The sequence below is a fragment of the Sceloporus occidentalis genome, unplaced genomic scaffold (assembly GCF_023333645.1).
Source record: "Sceloporus occidentalis isolate IW3139 unplaced genomic scaffold, rSceOcc1.0.p SCAF_67, whole genome shotgun sequence".
Taxonomy (NCBI): Eukaryota; Metazoa; Chordata; class Lepidosauria; order Squamata; family Phrynosomatidae; genus Sceloporus; species Sceloporus occidentalis.
The window spans coordinates 1,718,723-1,739,377 of record NW_028317047.1 but is presented as its reverse complement, the minus strand read 5'-3'; the positions used below and the strand labels follow the sequence as shown (position 1 = coordinate 1,739,377).

At 37.7% G+C, this 20,655-nt stretch overlaps 1 protein-coding gene across 1 annotated transcript; it reads right to left on the bottom strand.

Moving 5' to 3' along the window:
- Positions 1–9,077: 9,077 nt before the first annotated feature.
- LOC149286615 (palmitoyltransferase ZDHHC3-like) lies at positions 9,078–19,811 on the bottom strand. Its single transcript, XM_089493828.1, has 6 exons — positions 19,509–19,811; positions 15,067–15,191; positions 14,308–14,404; positions 10,981–11,062; positions 10,444–10,574; positions 9,078–9,236 (listed from the first exon to the last, which is right to left on the bottom strand). Exons 1-6 carry the CDS (start codon positions 19,809–19,811, stop codon positions 9,078–9,080), a joined length of 897 nt encoding a protein of 298 aa, XP_089349954.1.
- Positions 19,812–20,655: the final 844 nt, after the last annotated feature.

Below are 20,655 nucleotides of genomic sequence, written 5' to 3'. Positions count from 1 at the left end.
AACAGATTTTTTTTCATTTTCACGTTTTTTGTTTGCCCATGATGTTTGGCTATCCACACATTGGCCTTAGCTGCCTTAGCTCTGTTTTGAATATAACACCTTTTAGGAGTGTCAAAAGTGCATCCTTTACTGTTACAGCAACATTGTGTTGCATTTTACTGCATGTAAGTCAATAAATACCTGTTGGACAATTACACTGTTATTGGTGTTACAAGCACATTTTCACTCCCCATCATCAACTGTGGCATCAAACAGTCCCTGAACATACACGGTAGTATTTTACTTCAGCTTGCTAGTTCAATTAACATCTACAGAAAGCATACACAAGTACTCATTTTATTGGAGTTAAAGACATAAGGGTATGCAAAAAGCAAAAAGGAATATATTTTATGTAAAGGTTGTTTTTTCTTTTATAGTTAATATTTTATTTTGTGACAAAATATTGGAAAATATTTTATTCTCTCTGCATCATTTAAAAATCAACAAATTATGTGTAAATTGATATTTTATTAATGTAATTTCTTTTCATAAACGAAAAAATCATACAGCATACACAGTGAATTTTCGATTTTTGGTTTTATTCGAAGTTAAAGTTTTATTATAATACGGAAAAATAGAATATCTTTTATGAAATCAATATGAATTATAAGGTGGGAAATAAAAATCCTGTTAAAACATTGAATATTTCTTGTCATTTCTCAGTTATGCATGTAGGTCAATCAAACTAAAGAGTCAAACAGTTTGCTCTAAAACACTTATGGCATGAGGTGGCCAAACGTGCTTGTTAAACTAGAGCTCCCGTAACCCTTTTCCTAGCCAAGTTTAGAAACAGTGAGGGGTCTCTGTAGGCCATCCATGGATAATGATAATGACAAAACCATTGTAAGTTTTCCCTGTGAGGTCTTCTGGCTTTAGTTGCCGTTTAATACATTTGAGATGACTAACCACATAACTAGTGTCAAGTGACAATACAGCTATACACAATAACAACAACATATATTTAAATAATTATCCTCATGGTTAACGTAACACATTTCTTGTCTTGTGCAATTTATTGTAAAGTTTTCAAAATTTTATAACTTTGTTTTTAATGAGAGTAAAAACATTATTCTTCATTTGTATATTAGCTCAGTTACATCTACCAAAGGAAAACCGGCGCATATCTATGGCAAAGTGGCAAAGACATGGAGAAATCATTATACGACGGGATGTTTCTGCATAATTATTAGTTCCATGAGTAGCAATTATTATCATTTATACGGTATATATTTTAAAGACTTTACTTGTAATTTAATATTTAAAAAATTAACTCAAGAAAGAAAAAAAAAAATTAACCTGTTAAACCCCAGGAAGTAGCATTTTAGTGTCCCAACAGAAAGTAAAAATATATAATTTAATTTTTAGAGTTCATTAAAAAGATAGTACCAGCAAGAAAAATAATTTGGGTTTATGTTGTGTAATTGTTTTATATATTCAGTTCACCTACTGAAACATGTTTTGTATCCCACATATCCCAACATGAAAGCACAGTGCTTATTTCCAGGAGTCTCTGGGTTAAACACTGCTTCCCAGGGGGCAGAGAAGCTGCGTTGGGTCACAACCACTATTTACCCTGCCTCTACCCACTCTGACCCCTTCATAGTCTTACTGGGGCTAGCCCTGCCTCATATAAGGAGAAGAAGAGGGGCATCCAGGCCGTCCACCATGGGAATTTCACAGGAATACTTATATCTTGCTGTGTCTGTGGGTAAACGAGAAATGCACTGTATATCAGGGAACTCTAACTAGGGGTATGTGTTTTTATGGTCACGGTTCAGTGACAGGTTCTGATGGCAGTTACGGTAAAGGTTAACGGTTCATTTATATGGTAAGGTTTTTTTTTTACAATGTATCAATGTACAATGATACATTCTGTGTCCAAGGCACAATTCAATTAACACAAATACTGTTGTTGAACAGAGATGCGTGGAGAAAGGTAGTGCAAATCATGGCCTGACCACATTATTTGGAGCTTTTTGTCCCCAAGTGCAGTGTCCAGTTTGGGGACTGCGTAGCCATAGCTGCCAAAAATCCTTATAATTAGAAAACCTTTCGTTACATAAACCAATTTGTTGGGAACTGCCCAGCTAATTCACAAATTCAGACCACTATGGTCATATTAGGCACAAACATACATTGCAGAAGCTTTCTTTCTTTCTTTAAGGAAATAATTTTATTTCTAAAAGGGGGACTTTAATGGGCAAATACTCATTCATGTTTGAGGAGCCAGTATCATATACCTCACTGTAACAAAGACCCCCCCCCCAAAGAAAACTAATACTTTAAAGATGAACTTCTTCCTGGTACCCTTTCTCAGCAAAATTATAATCTTTTGATGATTTAAGAAAAACTATATGATTAAGAGATATTTCCCCACTGGGAGACATTGTTCTAAACTGACATCCCAGCTGCATTACTGAATCAGAGATTTATTGCTACTTTGATCAAAGAACATGATCCATCCCAGCTGTTGCCCGCTGAAAAAATAATATGCCTGCCCCAGTGATATTTTAATACATTTCATTTAAATATAACTTTGGCATGTGTCATAATCACATCTGTGTGATTCTCGGGCTGGTCACTTGAAGCTCTTCCATTCATGCCCCAGGCAACTGCGGGGCTGGCCCTAGTAGTAGGGAAAGGGGGTAACAAGTGGGTAAAACTAAATACTACTCACTATCCTCCACTAATGCTTTCCCAGAGTCTTAGTAATCATGTGTGATTCCCACAGGGTCAGACCTGGAGTTCCCAACGTCAGTGACAAGACAGACTATATATTTTCTGAAAGTAATGATGTCCAGTTTATACATTGGTTATCATTTACCTATCCGCACAATACTTACAATACGATCAAAGTGTCTAAAAGTAGGTGTACATTGCAATTAACTAAAAGAACAGGATGATGAGAGCCAACTCACTCATGGAAATGTTTTATGATTAAATACTATTTCACGTAATTCTAAAAGACAGTTTAAATTATAACTATCACACAATATAATTCCAGTTAAAAAATATTATTATTGCCATTACCCAGTTTTAAGCCCTTTGTTGTCTATTCCTCTTCATTGCCCACCTCAATAACCTCCACATGCCCTACTAACCGCCCTGTGACATATATTTTGTTTTCTTCTGATGAGGCAGACTCGATGTCTGAAGGCACTTTCTGGTACAGAGTACGTGAGAAGGGACTGAACCAGCTTGGTGAGAAGCTGCCACCAAATGCTTGTTTGAGCCCATCCCAGCTGCTAGTTTTCTCCCACGTATGATTTTCTTTCTTCAGCCGTTCAATACCCTAAAGGACAAAAAGGAAAAATGCATAAGGGAAATAAATATGTATGTGTAAAACATGTCGTACTTCAGTAAAATTGAAGCACAAATATTGTACAAATTTAGTGTCATTTCCACACAAAACCAAGGATGGATCAAGGTCAAAAGCTGCTTTGCATTCAGTAACAGGACATTATTATTTTGGGTAGACACCTATTCTATTTCTCTGTTTTGTTCAGGATATTGATATGTTTTTATGTATAAATTATTATGGATCACTTTAGTCATAATGTTGAAACCTCTGTTTAATATTGACTTGCAGGTTTAACGTGTAATAGTTGTGTTTTCACCCTGTATGTTTATTAAGAATGACTCAATTAAATTCAACGTAATCACTTCACCTCTGTTGTGCATTTGACGTTGTACGTGTGATGAGACTAGTCTAGGTTTGTCTGCATAATCCCTTGCTATTGTGCTCTGTGAATCCTTTCCGGTGCCCTGTATGTGTACATTTTTTGTGTAAATGTACCCTTCCCTGGGAAAGTGGATACATAAACTATACCCAGTCGCAATAAAGTGTGCTCTCTTGCATCCTGACTGGTGGTACGGTTATTTGGGAGACCCTTTGTCCCCAAAGAAGTACTTTTACTCTGAGAACCAGAGCTACCCATCTTAAGCCAGCTTTCACTACGAGGAAGGTGGCAATGATGGCCCCTACTTTAAGTTACATACTGTAATGGTTTGCTTTTAGAAGAATAGAAACTAACATTTATATAGCCTCTCAGAATTAACCGTAGTTAATTTTCAATCCTTTTCTTCAGATTTGTTTACTCTATTGCCCATTTTTTGTCCATGTGTCTCATATTCCTGCATCATAAATATTTATCCTGACAATTCACAGCTTTCTGCGATTTAATATCTCCCTTTTTCCCTTTTCTCAATATTATTCTTCTCTTTTCCTTCCTATGAACTACTTTTATCTTTCTTGCTCCCTTAGTCCATTCAGTCTCCCCATGAATTATTCTCGTTACCTCTCTCTTCTGCTCCTTACACCAACTACTATTACCATACCTCCATACTACAGCGAAATCCATTTTTAGAAGTTTAAAATATTTGCTGTGTAGGAGTATATGGCAGTGGACAGTATGCATTACTCATTTTTATATAAAAGTACATCTCACTTTTGAGCACCTCTCATACTTTCTTACCTTTACTTTGAATCTTTGGTGTTCCTCCACTACTGGTCTAGATGGGTGCCTCTGTTTCAGCATTATATATATATATATCATAACAATTGTTATACATAACAATCATCTGTTTCTTAACATGTCTAAAAATGAGGTAAATACAACCTCAAATGAACGACAAATGACATATTACACCGTGTCATGACTTGAATTCAACAAAAATAAAGCCAAAATTTAGAAGCTGTGTGTGATAAACAAAACACACCCATACTGCTTCCATAGGAATTAAGATGCTAGGCAGCAGACAGGTGCTGCTAATCAAATGCCCTTGATTAATTGATCAGCAAGTGTGACCACCTCTATAAAAGCCTACGTTTTAGCAGTTAGCTGGTCTGGAGCATCCAAGGAGGAAAGACTTCAGCAATGACCTCAGATAAGCAATTGTTGCTGCCCATCAATCTGGGAAGAGTTAGCATCTTCTCTCTAAAAACAACATGGCAGCATGGCTTACGTTTGCAAAGTTGCATCTGAACCAATCACAAGACTTCTGGAACAAAGTGGCGATGTTTGGCTAAAACCAAACACAGCATATCAGCACAAACACCTCATTACAACTTAGCTCCATTATTTTTCAGTTACCATCTTGACTGGCATTGGTTGGGGATTTGTTTGTCATATTCTACTTGCTCTTATTGTGATTTTTCATACCATACCATTAGAATCTTTAAGGCGTGTTAAAAATTCAATTACTTTTTAAAAAGATGTACAAATTGATTTTCTAGTAAGAAGCAAAATTATACTTAAGTATACATCAATAAAGCAAATTTTAAGGCAACATATTTTTCATACAATTTATTATAGTACTTGAAAAAAGTTTTATTGCATTTTTTTTCCAGTATGGATGCATTTACTTTACAGAGCTAGTAAGATATGGGTGTATTTTCACATTCCAGCATAAAACAGGAAGCATTCTTTGTACATTGAACATAATTTCCATGAGATGTTTATTCAAGTTTTAATGAGGCTGTCACCAAAAATACATCCAACAATAACATAGCTGTCTATATGTTGTATTAACATTTAATATTACGGTACATAAGTAAATACATTCAACCCGTCTTGAAACTCCATATTTTATGTGGCAGCCAATCAGAATGAGAGTTGGTGAGTTTCATGCTGGGATTGCATCATCTCAGCAGAAAAAAACAGAAAACCAAAGTGCAAATTTTGGTTTTTTTTTACAAATGTTAAAAATTGCCATATAGAAGGTTAAAATGTTAATACAATATATATATATATATATATATATATATATATACAGATAGTTATGAACTGTTGATTCATTTTTAGTCTCAGAACTACTTTAAAAAGGAACAGTCTGGTACCCACAATTATCTTTTTTTATGGTCCACTTTGCATGAGCTTCAATGCATATTTCTGCATGCAAATTGTTGCATATGTTTAGTTATTGGAGACAGAACATGTACTCCTCCCCTAGCTGCCTCTACGTTTTATTCTGACCTAGTGGGTGGCTGGGCATATCCACCAGGCAGCCACACTCGAACTGGTGCTGGAGTGGTAGACTGGGTATTGGGCACTATCGGTCAGCAGCCCACCTGGCATTTGCCTGGTGTGCCAGATGCCCAGTACAGGTCTGATCAATATAGAATACATATGGTTAGCTGCCCTTTTCCCACCGATGAAGAATTCTACTGAGCATCTGGAGAAAGTTATATAAAAAGTCATCGGATTTTCCAGCTCTAGTAACTAAATGCATGCACTGGTCGGCATGCAGTAAAAATGTACTGAAATTCATGCAAATTGGACTCCAATTAACAAATCGCTCATCAGCACGTTTTTCTTTTTTTTTTTCAAATAATTTATCCCCTGATCAAATCAATATTACGTCCTAAAATTTGATTTGAAACTACAGAACAAAAAAATGTATATGATAAATTTCAAGTCAAAATAGAATAAAAAAATATTCTGCAAAGCGATTTATGAATGGAATGTTCTCTTTTTCTTTAGACTATATATGTATATTGATATTATACTGACAATATATAAAAAAAAAATGTATGGAACATCACAGGAATTAAGATGTGCAGTATACTTTGGCATTTAAAGAAACTGTGTGCGTAATGCACGACTAACGTATGACATGAGCTACACTCAAACAATGAAAGAGTTCAACAGAATAATGCGTTGATTTGGACACCATCTAGGTCACTCAAACGATAAAGCACGATATGCATTAAATAGCATTTTCCCTATTGCTTTTGGAGTCATTTCCAATTTTCTAAATCAGAATCCTGCTAGAATTAGTGTATTTTGTTTCAAATTATCTTGTAACAACGGGATATGTATTTTTTTATATATACTTTCTGATTCTGTTGCAAAGTGTGAAAACAGTTTTCTCGCTATAATAACCAATTGAGATTGGTGGAGATTAAACCACTCTTCAGGCCTTGCACCAGAATTATTCATCTCTTCTTCCTCCCTTAAACTCCTTCCACAGTAATGAGAAACAATCAGGATTCGGGGAAGCTTAATGGGACACAGTAATAAGGAAAGCATCAAGGCAAGTACTTAAGGTGGTTACTCACAAGGGCAAGCAGATGAGAATTTATCCTGTTTATTACATTTCTTTGCAATTACTATATACTGTACTTTAAAATATAGAATATGGAAACATGGCTGGTCTACCTTAACTGTTGACATAATCCTAGGCAGGCAGACTCCTTGACTACTCAATATAAGCAGTTTAATATCTTATTGAGATAGCATTCAGCGACATCATACCCAATGGTCATTTTGCCATGACCATTATAGACCAGGCAAAGATTACAGCTTGATTACATCACTCATTAAATACTCCCAGCTTCAGCTACTGCCTAAGGTGATGTTGTTTAGCAACATTTACAGATCTACTTTCCTTCCAACTCCAGCATAGTGGTTTATTTGCCAAAAAGGCATTTAGCAGGAGAGCTGCAGTTTTAAAGTCATCAACTGCATTATGAAAGGGGCATCCCTGATGAACCTGCTTGAAGAAGGGGTCCTGCATAGTTCAGTCAGTGATTTAACTATGCATTATACATAACCAACAGCACACTGGAGTTGATCCTTTATAACGCATTGTAAAGTCAGTGAGTTGAAACCTCAGTGTGAATAGTGAACAAGCCACAGGGAAAGTAATTGGCCACTGTGATATCAGCAAAATATAAAGTCCATTTAATTGGATGTGTGGTTTTTCGGTACTTATAGATACAATACTGCACCTTTATTTCCAATGAACATATCATATGAACACTGGAATTCAAACTCTTAAATCCCATCGAACATACACAAAAGGTTGCCACAAACCCCCACATGTACACAGAAGTAACGATTACTGTAGAGTTCAAACAAATGTGACGCTGCAATATTCAAAATGAAACTCTGCATTTCAGTAGCAAATGACAACCATATGCATAGATATGTGCCCTGCTCTCTTCCAAAACGTGACTGCGATATGCGATTATTTCAACTCAGAAGAGAATCCTAGTCCAAACAGAACTAAAGTTCAGCTGCATATGAGAAAGGTAAAAAACCTTACCGAATTAAAATTTTACATCTTGTAGCAAGAGTCCAAGTGGATGGACCACAAATTAACAGCATAATCATATTACTATTACGAATATATCCAGCACACAGTTGGTTAAAGTCATGTACAACATCATTGTGCAAATTCCAGTCTTGTCCAACCTTCTGTACACTAAACCATACTCCTCTTAATGTGTTTCCAACCCAGGGTGGTTGCTTGGAACTAGTGGACACTTAACAACAGTACAGATTATAAATTGCATTAAGTAAATCCCATGTAGGGATATGTTACATCGTACAAATTGCTACCATTATAAAATATTACGTTACTTCGACATCAATTACAAAATATTTGACAAGACAACCATGCAGTAATTTATGATTAGCAAGGTGGCATCAAGTTGTGAGATTTTGGTTGTCTAAACCTAGATTAAAGCAAAGGTTGTATGCTAATATATTAGATCCTAACCACGGACATAGGGCCTGTATCATCAATACTGCTAATTCTACAGAACACTAAGCCCCATTTTAAACAGGTCTCCCTGCACCAAGTCTAAGTTTTTTTCCAAGTGGTGGTATTCACAGGCCAAATGTCCAAGGAGAAAATATGCCCCATGAGTGACATTTGAAGCCTGTTATCAGTTGGCACTGTTAGCAATGGAAGAGGATCTCAGCTGTACTCAGAAGCGAGGTATGTTACATGAGCCAGAAGCAGCAGAGGCATAGGAGAATCACAAGTGTAGTTTTTGAGGTCATATAGAAAGCAGAGGTGTGAAGAACACGAGTGACAGCCTGAAGATTACAGGGGGGGAAAAAACAGAACTGTGTGATGTTGGCGGGCAGATGTCTTCACCAGTTACTTTCAGCCATATAAAAAGAAGAAATATATAGTCTTATTTTTATGAAAACATTCAATGTCATGCTGGTAATAGGTGTTACTGCAGTGATTTTAGGGGGGGTTGTTCTATCTTTTTCGTGGGGACAATGTTGGCAAAGAAATCCTCAGACCACATATTGGTATGGGTCTGCTTTTCCCTTGTCTGGCGTGGCGAATGGGCTAAGCCAAGCTATAGAGAACGGATGGCCAAATACTGCTTTGAGATTCATCCATTTCGTTTTTTTAGCCCATCTTCTCTCTTCCTTTTTCAACTGTTCTATTCCCTGGAAATGAAAAATCAGAAACTTATGGTCAAGAGGGTTGCCTCATTTTCACCGAGAGCACAGGACAATAGAATAGCCGCTTATGTTGGCGATCAAGTCAAATATTTGCATTGTCCTGCTGTAGCTCGCATTCTGGAAGCTCTGGGACTTCGTGGGACCTCCAATTACTTTACTTTAAATGTCAGGGCTAGTGAGAAGATCTTAATGTTGCTTACCAATAAATATTGTATGACATAATGCCAAGTCTATTCCACCAACACCACGAATGAGTTTATCACATAGATATTAAGCAAAACAGATTTGAGCATAGAATTAAAACAGATAGAGAATGAAATGTTAGTTTTTATTTTTAATATAAAAAAAAGAATACAGAAAGCCTCTGAGATTAAAACATAGCACATGTTAATGTCAAGAGTCAAAGCATCTGCAACTTTTTACAACGTGAAAGCTATTCATTCATCTTTTTGGTTTGGTACAGTAACAGTTCTGCAACATCTAACATTTATAGAATGTCCATTTTACAATAAACACCAAAAACTAAGAATTTTTTAAGGGAGCAAACTGTAACTACACAGTAAGGTCACTGCCAACTGTATCAAGCAGGAAAATGTAGACGTGGCACCAGAGCCTTCACTGAGAAAGCCTGAATTTCTCACAGCCTACCTAGCCTTGGCAATAAGCAAACTGCTGGTGGGTTGGGTGCTAAACCCATTTGCAAGGGGGACATACACTTGGAGCACGACCAATGCTTGTACACATGAACATACAAAAGACATATCTGCCAAGACATATGGCGTTCCAAAAAGGAAGAGAACAGCTTTTCTGACGAAAACACAACTGAGACTGCAACAAAAAAAATGAACAGTGACATAGTCTAAACCTGCTTTATGGATCCCCTTGACAAAATCCATTAAATCATTTGTGGAGTCCATCAATATTACATTTGTTAACTTCTATGAATTCAAGCCTGCCAAGACCTCATCAAACTTATGATACTGCGGTTTTTTTGCTTGGTTTCATAGGTATTGATCTGAAAATCAATCAAAGATTGGAAAGAAAATGTATGGGAGCATCTTAATACAATATGACATGTCTAAATGCAGTAACTTGCATAGCACCTGGAACAGCTGCAATCAAAATAAAGAGATGCTTCAGATTGTAAGGTGAGGTGACCCAAGGTCTCCAGGTAGTAACCACAAAAACTCACCGTTTCATCAGTGCAGATGGAGTGTACCTGTGTTCCAAACATCACTGCAGTGAAGATGAGGAAAAGCAGCCCCTCAAAACAAAGAAGGATGAGCAAGATAACTGTGGTCGGTGGTGAAAAGGAACTACATTCTAAAGAACAAAGGAGACAAGCATGGATTAAATGTCATCAACTACCCATTACTGTTATCTACCTATAGTCTGTTCCTGTTATTAAATCAGTGTAACTATTTTGCCAATATTTATTTTAATAGGTCACCCCATTGATCCTTGGATCTCAAGGTAGCAGGGTTATCCATTACCAAGAAAAACAGCAACAGTTTACATGCATATTATAGTACAGTATCAAAACTAGCACAATACTAGAATACTACAAACCAAAGAATTTGGGGGTAGCCCTCAGTTAGCTCCCCAACCCTCATTATTCTGAACAACTACATGCCTAAAAACTGAATGCTGATTAACTTGAGTTCCCATCCGTCAACATCTTGGGGAGATACCTGATGACCAACCTTGCATTGGTTAAAAGGCTACTTACTTGTCCAATCTTCTTCAAAGCAGTACAGGAAATGAACACCCACCATAATCAGGGCATGCAAGGAGATGAGTGCTATGTACATCTGGAGGGGGGAAAAAGTGTATATGTGTATAAACGCTATTTATCCAGTAAGGCAATTTCATTAAATTGATGAGAGAAGTTCAGTTATTGACAAAATTCCAACAGACTTAGCTAAATGTAAGATGTTTGTTTTGTGGGCTGGAAAAAAATCACAAGAATGATGCATTTAGTAGCTAATTTGCTTGGCTGATTTGGCTGTGAAATGAGTTGCTGGTTCCGGTAACCTTAACATGTGACTTGAAAACAAACTGAACCATGTACTTTACAATGACATCTTATGCACAAAACCAAAATAAGGAAAACCTAAAAACAAACTGAAATTTAAATATATATAGCTAGTTTTTAAACAATGCAAATGTAAACAGAAAATTGCATAGAACTGCTTTATTTATTTGATCTCTGTCAGCAAAACACCAACTCAAGTGGATCACATTATCAGTAGGATAGTGCGGTAATAGAACTGAATACGTTTCTTTCCACGATCTTCCCTTGCCCTTCATGGGAAAGGGTTATTTTTACCATAAAGAACATGTTCAATGTTCGGCATGGATAGGTTAAAAACCGTTTGTCCGTACTGCGTGGCACCCATACCTCGGCTCTATCCCAGGTCAGGTTCTTCGAGGTTTCATTCGGTTTCTGTTGTTACGTGTCCTTCAGGTGTGGGTCATTTCTCTGTTTCTCAGATATCCAACTTCAATTGTAGGGTCACTGCAGTTTCAGGTACCTATTGTCATCTTGGCTTAGCGCGTCAGGTCAACTATGTTTGTGTCTCACATACTTTTTACATCACTCTGTATTACGGCTAGTTTTTTTTCTTTTTTAGCTACCATTGCTAGTTGGTGGCCACTTTAGCGTACATTTTAGCCCTCCTCATAAATAGTTTTTGCTTAGAGAAGTTATTTGGTGTGGTTCAGTAAGAGTCAACGTTCTCTATCACAGAGATATCTATTCTATTATTTCACCTGCATCCCATTTTCAGCTTCAGACACGAAGCCATAACTATTTTGGCTGCTGTTTGCCAGACCTTCATTTCCTCCTCTCTCTGTAGTTCTGTAGGCATGGCTCACATGAGGGACATGTTAATATCACTAGTAGCCTCTATCTCTGCTATCCAGGACTAGCAAATTTGTAATCTTGACCTATAGCTGGAGGTCCTCCTTGCACCTTCTGGGTCTATGAGGTCAGGTATGTGCTCAATCAGGTCCCCCTTAATTATTCCAGCCATAGGCCGGAGATTGCAAATTTGCTAATCTTAGGAAGGATATTTTAGAAGGGAAAGATGTCCCTCCTTATCAGCTCTCATGATTTGGCTAATAAATCTCTCTTTTGTGGGGAAGTCTCTGTGGTACTTAAATCTCAAGAGCCCAGACTGGCTAAAAAACTCTGTTACTGAATTTGCTCTGGCAAAGCATCTGCGGTCTTGGCTCAGTTCAACTGCATTACAGACTGAAGCCAGTTGGATACAGAAGTGTTTTGCAGGCATTTGGCGGGGGGGGGGGGGGGCAGCTTTAAAATGCAGCTTGTCAAATAGAGTCAGTCTACAGCACACATGATCATTTTTTGTTCCTCTCCAGACAGCCCTCCGTCCACCAGTGCAGCATGGCCATCGGTTCCCTCCCTCCTCGGTCCTACTCATGACAGAATAGGTAGACCCATCTCCTTTCTGGGCAGAGTGCCTTTTGGAGAAATTGCCGAATGTTCGGCCCCTTTATCACTATCTGCATTGCTGTCAGCAAAATTTTCATTAAAAGAGAGACAGCGTTTCAATTTGTCAGCACCTCATTCCTCGATATTACCCGACATTATATCCCTCATACCGGCCATTATGCTATAGTCTCAGGGAAAGGCTCATGGTTGTCCAAAGCAGACATCACAAGTTGTAACTTACTCAGACTTATGGCATCTGCATGCGATCGTGAAGGGGGTAAATATTTATTTGGTAAACATCTGGTTCAAGGAGCCGTCCAAACATTGTGTTGCCTCCTCCTAAATTCCTACTGTCGCCCCACAGTATCCATTACCTGGATGATTTTATTTTATTTTTATTTTTTTTACTATCAAGTCCCCCGATTAATCCCCTTCCAGTTTGCACAAGATGGCAGGGCCAGGCACCTGTATTGAATTTCTGGGTTTAGCTTTAGACTGGATTAAAATGGAGGCCAGCCTAACTGTTGTAAAGCATCTAAGAATTCAAGAAAAAAATCAGGGTTCTAAGGAGTTCTCCAACTTGTCCTAGACTGCAATTACAGTCCCTTTTGGGTCCCCTAAATTTCACCATGCGTATAATTCCTCATGAGAGGTTGTTAATTTCTCACCTTATCACCCTTTTATCCGAATTGCACAGTCAGGCAACATAGTCAGTACAGATCAAGCAACTAGGTCGGACACCGGGTTTTGCAGCAATTTTTAGGAAACAATGAATTTCTCTGTCATACTTTTTTTCTGTCAGTACCTTCCTTGCAGCCTATTGTCACTCTACCTTACTATCATACAGTACTGTTAAGCTATACCTTCAGAGGTGCAACATCACATATCAAAGATGTTCCCTGATAAATCTTCTCCGATTACTTCCCATCCTGTGAAGAGCTTCCTAAAAGATCTTCAAAGACCAAATGGGGAGGTTTTCAGGGCTTTGGTAAACCGTCTAGATGCCAGTCGGTTTGCACCTAGTACGAATCTAGTTATCAAAGCCATGTTCCTAGGGTTTTATAATTATATACAAATGCATATAAACATACATATGTTCATTTTTTTTTTATTATTATTATTTATTTATTTTTACTTTTGAGCTGGGTATGAGGAAGGGTCTCCGAGGACTCCTGCAGCCTTCTCCTACACTAAAGCTGTAAGCTCAGATGCAGTTATGCTGATCACCAGGCTAATACAAAAAAAAAATAATTCAGTTGTAAGGTCACCAGGACACCTTTTATTTCGATGTAATAGTACGTCCGTGGGGTCCTTGAGGGGGTAAATAATCATGTGCTTAAATAGAAAAAAAGCATTTTTACATATTACTTATCTTCCTAATACATTAAGCTGAATAGATTAAAAACCTAATAAATCAAAGTCACCCTCTCTTTTTTATTTTTTAAGATATTTCCTATACATGTACACAAAGGCATATTAAGGTCGAGACCTAGGGCAATACCAGAAGCTCAGTCTATCATATACTAACATACAGTGGGAATCATCTATGCACTATTCAATATACTAAACTGTTATGAAAATGTAGTTATAAGAACTTACTGTGAACAAAACAAAGAACTTCTGATTGTTCTCTCCCACACAGTTGTTCACCCATGGGCAATGATGATCCATCTTCCGAATGCATCTCTTACAAACACTAAAAGCGGAAAGGCAGATTAGAAGCTTGAGGAATTTACACTAAGGAATATGTTATCAAGCAACTGTATTTCCCTTAAATGCATAACGGCAAGATAAAACATGCCTCCATATTAGTGAGAAAGAACACATTTGACATCTGTATAGCCCATAACAGAAGTTACTAACTGCATGTAATGGTGCAAATGGTTGCCTTCATATATCGACTTTTGTCTTGAGGGACCAAAGCGTCAGACTTGCATGCAAACAACTAATAAAAGAGCCACATTTAGTAAGATAACTAGGAGATATATTTCTTTTTTCTAATGTCCTGTTAAAGGGGAATGGCCTTTAGCACAATTATCAAAAATATGGTTTGTACATTTCATGTTCTCAAGAGGGGAAAAAAGGAGACGAGCCCCGGTAAAATGGACACTCCAGCCATAAATTTTTGGGGGGCAAACAGGGAAAATATGGTACATTTTATTGGTTACTACGGTGATTTTCCGCTTTTGAACAAACAAAATGCAATGTTACTATGGATCAAAGTTTAAAATCAATTACACCATACATGCGAAATCCATAAATTGCCTATTGACATCTTTAAATGAAACATTAAATTACTATAACTGTTCTTTAGCGATCAGGAAAATCAGGAAGTGTTCTAAGTGTAAGGACTTTTACCTGCAGTGGTGAGCTCGATCGGGTTTGATGCTGCAGCACTTTGGACATTTGTAAACAACTTGTCCTGGCTTCAGCTGCAAGCTCTCAATAAATTCCTTTGTGGCATTTCCTTTGGGAACAGCACCCTAAGAAAAAAAGAGATAAACTGTGTTACATGTAGACACGGGGGGGAGGGGGGGTAGCCTTTATATTAAAGGGATTGTTGGCAGATCATAAACCTGTGGCTTATAGCCCCAGAGTGGCCAGTCTTCAGGAACTCACAAGCCACCAGGGAAATTAGCCCAGACAGCAGGGTCTTGAGTCCAAACTGGAGACACATGGTAGGCGTGAGACTGCACAACACTGGTTAGGTCTTGACAAGCGCCATAAGCACTCCAGGGAAAGGTTTTTTCTTTCGAGCATTTTTAATTTGTAAATCCACAATTTTCCTCTTTTTTAATTTACTGTACCCACATGCATAGTGTTTTTCAGAAATAGTAGGGCCATTTTTGATACTATACGATTCTTTTTAAAACACACTTTGTTCGCACCACGCACTTACAGTATAGAAGAAAATTTAGGCAAGATTGCATGGTTTAACAAATATTTTGGTAATGAAAACCGCCAGCCCTGAACGGGTTAAAACACTTCATGAGCTATATGAGATATTAAATATTTATTTTCATTAAATGTGAATTTTAGCCACAAGACATTGTGTGATGCATTGGAATGACAAGAATTCTCCGCTGGAGGTGGGGTGTCCAGGGTCACCCCATGGCACCCTGCAGTGGGGGTGCGAGGCCATGCGGGTTATTCAAATGTCATCTGGACTGTGACAGCACAAACCTTCACTGATTTTACAGATCCCTGGGCTGGTCAGAGGCCATCAACGGATCTCTCTAATCAGCCCATTATCACCATGGCTTACAAAAAGGTGGGACAGTAGTGCAGAGGGACAGTGCCCAAGAATTGGGAACATCCTGAGAAAACCGGGACCCTTGGGAGTTATGCTTAATTAGTTTGCAGAGTTCAGTAACTATACTCTTTTATGAACATAGACACTAATTGACCTAGACAGAAAGAGCTTGTAGTTCTAGGATTTACATATCCCAGTGACTATGATGTTTCCATTGCATAATACTTTTTATAATGCAAAACAAGTAGAGATTTTAAAAATGTTAAAATGTCACAATTAAAACTTTTAGCATTACAAATGTATTAAAAACTCCTATAGCCTTCTATTCAGATGGGGATCAGTGTGTCTCAGTGGCAGAAATACCACCATCTGATCGATTTCCCATCTTGAAGTTATATAGCTTCTCCTTGACCCCACCCATACAAAGGCTGCCTGAACCAATCAGCAACTAAGGGGCAGAGATCACTAACTGGGGGTGGGGCAATCTTGCAGATCCAGAGAAAAGGAAGTTAACATGTTTATGATATCATAGATAGATGAAATGATGCAAGGAATCCAACAGAGAATACAATCAACCCATTTGTTTTGAATAATCACTGCTTGAACCACAATATTTAGAATAATCATAAGCTGAACCAAAATAGTTTTCTAGGTAACAATTTCATTTTAATAATTATTGAATTCTATTAACATAATTTAACATAATTTTAACAGTTTAACAATGCATTGCACTCCTCTAAGGCGCTGAAAGATTAGAGATTGTTAGTTTCACATTCTGTGTTTATCTGCAGGAAGGGCTAAGACGATCCTTTATTATTAATAGTTAATGCAGACAACATAGATTTACAGCAAACTTTGGATCCAGTGCCAAAACCGCCTGATCCACTAGAAAAAAGTTAATAACTAAACGTTCCTGTAATTCCTGAAAAGTAATGTTCCAGGAGCTACCTGTGATTAGGGACACTCCTTGTGTAAATTCGCACACTGAAGCACTTAGCGAGCATTAAGGCTGGGGCAGTTACCAGATGAGGCAGGTTACTTTAACCACTTGCATGCCAGAGGGAACGAAGCCCAATCTCATAGTGGTATCAAGAGTGTGATTTAAGAGCAACGCTCATGTCTTGACTGTGTGTGACACTTACCGGCAAAAATACATTTATACAGCTTATTATATAATAATAAAAAAAAAAAACGGATACAAAAATAAAGGGAATGAAAGTAATTATATATATATATATATATATATATATATATATATATATATATATATATATATATATATATAATATTATATGTTGGATGATGCATCACCTTTAAGTACACATAATAATGTAGTTTGGCTCGGACAAATCTAGTAATTATGGTACAAATTGCTAAATCCACAATGCCCCACCCCCGTTAATAAAAAATGGCAGCCATTGCGGTAATTACGCTGCTCGTAGTATATGATAAAAATCATTAATTTGACCACTAAATACATAACAGATCCGACTGCAGAACTCTGCGGCGAATAGCAGGGAGAAGGCAGGCGAGACGGGGGGTGGTTGTAAGTGAAGATTGTGCAAACTTGACTTCCAAATTTAAGGTTTGCTTAATCGTTTTCTTAAGAGGAAAAAAGTTTAGAGAGGCACTTTGAAACTATTTAAGTTGCTTTGATCCACTGCATGACAGGGCTCCGAACTTGCGACATACTGAAAGACAAAGGGCGAGGAGAGCTACGCTGCCTAGAATTCGCATTTCTAGCCTAAAACTTCTGCAATTGGAAGAATTGCAATTACAATTCTGATCGATTTCAGAAGAAGCCCAAGATGGGCTTCTTATAAATGTACACTGCATATTTGTATATGTAAATGCCACTGCTTATTTATTAGATGCATGCAATGCGTTTATTGTACAGAACTCCAAAGTAGTTGTATTTAGTACGAGAAACAGTTGTCATAGTAGCGGTGCATTTTTACTTTTAACATGCTAAACCATGTTACGCAGCATGGAGTTTGGTACCAAGCAAACCATATAGACTGTGTACACTTACTCTTGGATAGATATATATATATATATATATATATATATATATTGTGACCGTGTGAACCCCAGGGAGATGATTAGCATGGCATCTGAGTACAGCTGCTATGCAGATTATACATATGGGTCCCTGGGGTGGAGCAATTGGAGAGCAGGGTGGGCCAATGCTCCATTCCCCCATTCTGTGGAAACTCCATGCCGGGTTTTCCAGGAGGCAAGAAATCTGCAGGATCCGGTCCGGGATTTCTATGAGGCCGGCGTCAGGCACAGGTGCTGGGCATTAAAAACCCCTGGAGCCTGATACTCAGGGAGACTGTTGGGGGAAGAGGAAGTTCCCTGTGCTCCCAGGGCAAGGAGAGGCCCTGAAGAAGACCATCCCTGAGCCAAGTGAGGCAATACCTGTCTGGACATTTTGTGTGCTGTCTGGGGGAGGTTTTCCAGAGCCTGGCGTAGCTGGGTCTGGTTGGGAGGTTGAGGTAGTGGGTGATTAGGCTGGTCAGTTTAGACCAGCATTGTTCAGTTAGAGAGGGCTCCAATTGGGAGCTAGGTTTTCTTTTTATGATTTGGTTTTTGGGGTTTAAGTGGTTAAAATAAAGCGCTGTTTTGTTTAAAGCTGCTGTTCCTGACTCTGATTGCCCTAGAGGACTGTGCTTAGGACCCCTAAAAGTGACATGTATGGCCCTCATGCTATAGGGTTTGTCACAATATATATAAAACAAACTATAAATTGATATTTTTATGGCTTGCTTCTTCAGATGATTTGCATAGAAGTCAAAGGGCTACCCTGGCGACACATGTAATGTATTTCTTTTAAGGAAATGTAGTCAAATACTATTTACCTTTTTCCCCTGAAGTCTAAATAAATGTATAAAACATCCAAGTATTCAGAAGTTTATGATATTTGCTATGTATCACAATATAACCCAATTCTTTATTCCCCTTCAAAAAAAATAGTAAACAGTTGTATAATGTAAAGGGAAAATGCAAAAGTCTGAAATCTGGACAGGGATTAACAACTTTCCCTCCTTAAAATGTGATCCGTCGGGTTTTATATTAAATATACTGATTTCACAGTCATAATGTGTAGGGTTAAGTCGGAGTGTCTGTCAACAATTAGCAGGTAAAGAGAATCAATAGTTATATTTAATATTAATAAATTGATATTGAGCAGAGTTCCACAAACAATTCAGTTTTAAATTCATCTTCCCTCTAATTTGATGGGGGGAAAAATTAGGACAGAGATTTTGAGGCATATCAAAAGATAAATGTATATAGCGCAAATGATAGATTTTCATTAATAGAATTACGGAGATAAATTGTAACGTGTATGTAATAGCTGGTTTATATGTAGAGAATCCAGCTAGACATTTTTATATACTATTTCCTTGCTTTTGTATTTTGCATTTGCATTGTTCCTCCATAATTTTGAAACAAAACATTAATCCACAAAACATCAGCTCTGGAACACGTGCGTAAAATGCTCATGAGTTTACGTTGCAAAGTCGCGTACATGGGCCATACTTACAGGATCGGTGATCATAGCTCGGAAATGCGACGCCAGAGCCATGAAGGCCAAGATGTTAAAGATGATTCCATTAATTGTGCTGTAAACCAGGTCCTTGGATGGCAGCAGCATAGCAAATATCACCACAAAGTCAGCGTAGAAAATGAGCAGCCAGGTCACCACAGCACACGCAATGCCGCAGCCATCTTTGATGAACCACACTTTATCCATGGAGTCGCGTACGGGTGGTGGCAAGCACTTCTCTGGCTGGAGGTATTCTGCCGTCCTCTCAATGTCTCGGTAACGGTGGCTTGGGGCCAACATTATAAGGTTTATAGTCCATATTTCACCCTGCAAGAAACAAGCACCAGTTCAGATGAAGGCCGAATCCCTGCAAACAACTACATTTCACTGAAAACTAAATTATATTACTATATACTTCTTACTAGCGATAAATATTACAGGTTTGTAATTTCTTAAATATAGGGGATCTACATGCACAGAATACGTCACTTCGTCAGTAGATGGTACGAAAGAACCAGTATTGCACCTGCATCTTAAAAATCAACTCACGAGCGAGAACAATAAAGCCAAGTTAGGTTCCTAGAAAACGCAGGGCTTCATTCATAAACCTGTGCTCAGGACACACTGTCATGTGACACAAAAGCAGGCCCTGATAGGTTGTTGCCATTGAAAACACAAACGTCTCTACAAATTAGTAAATTCAGTCATTCAAAACTGGCCACCTAAGATTTCCCCATGCTCAGAAGCAGCTTGACCTGAAATATTTTCAGTGCAACGTACAAAAAACAAATAAAAGAATAGCAAACATTATTTACTGTACAAAATATATAGTGTGTATATATATATATATATATATATATATATATATATATATAGTTTACAATTTATGTTCTTTGCATAGCGAGAGATATTCTTTGCAAAAGATTACAGAAACATTGAATAAATCACATATTTTAGGTAACATGACAAAAAAAAAATGTAAAAAAATAAATAAAAAAATTCATTCATGTACTTCACACTACCACATACCTCTTATCTCTTTGGAACGGATGCCATCATGACAAAGTATCACGGTCTAAGAATTCCTTTCCCATATAAATGAACAAAAGATTCAGGACTTAAAGTGATTTTAGTTCTGTAGACA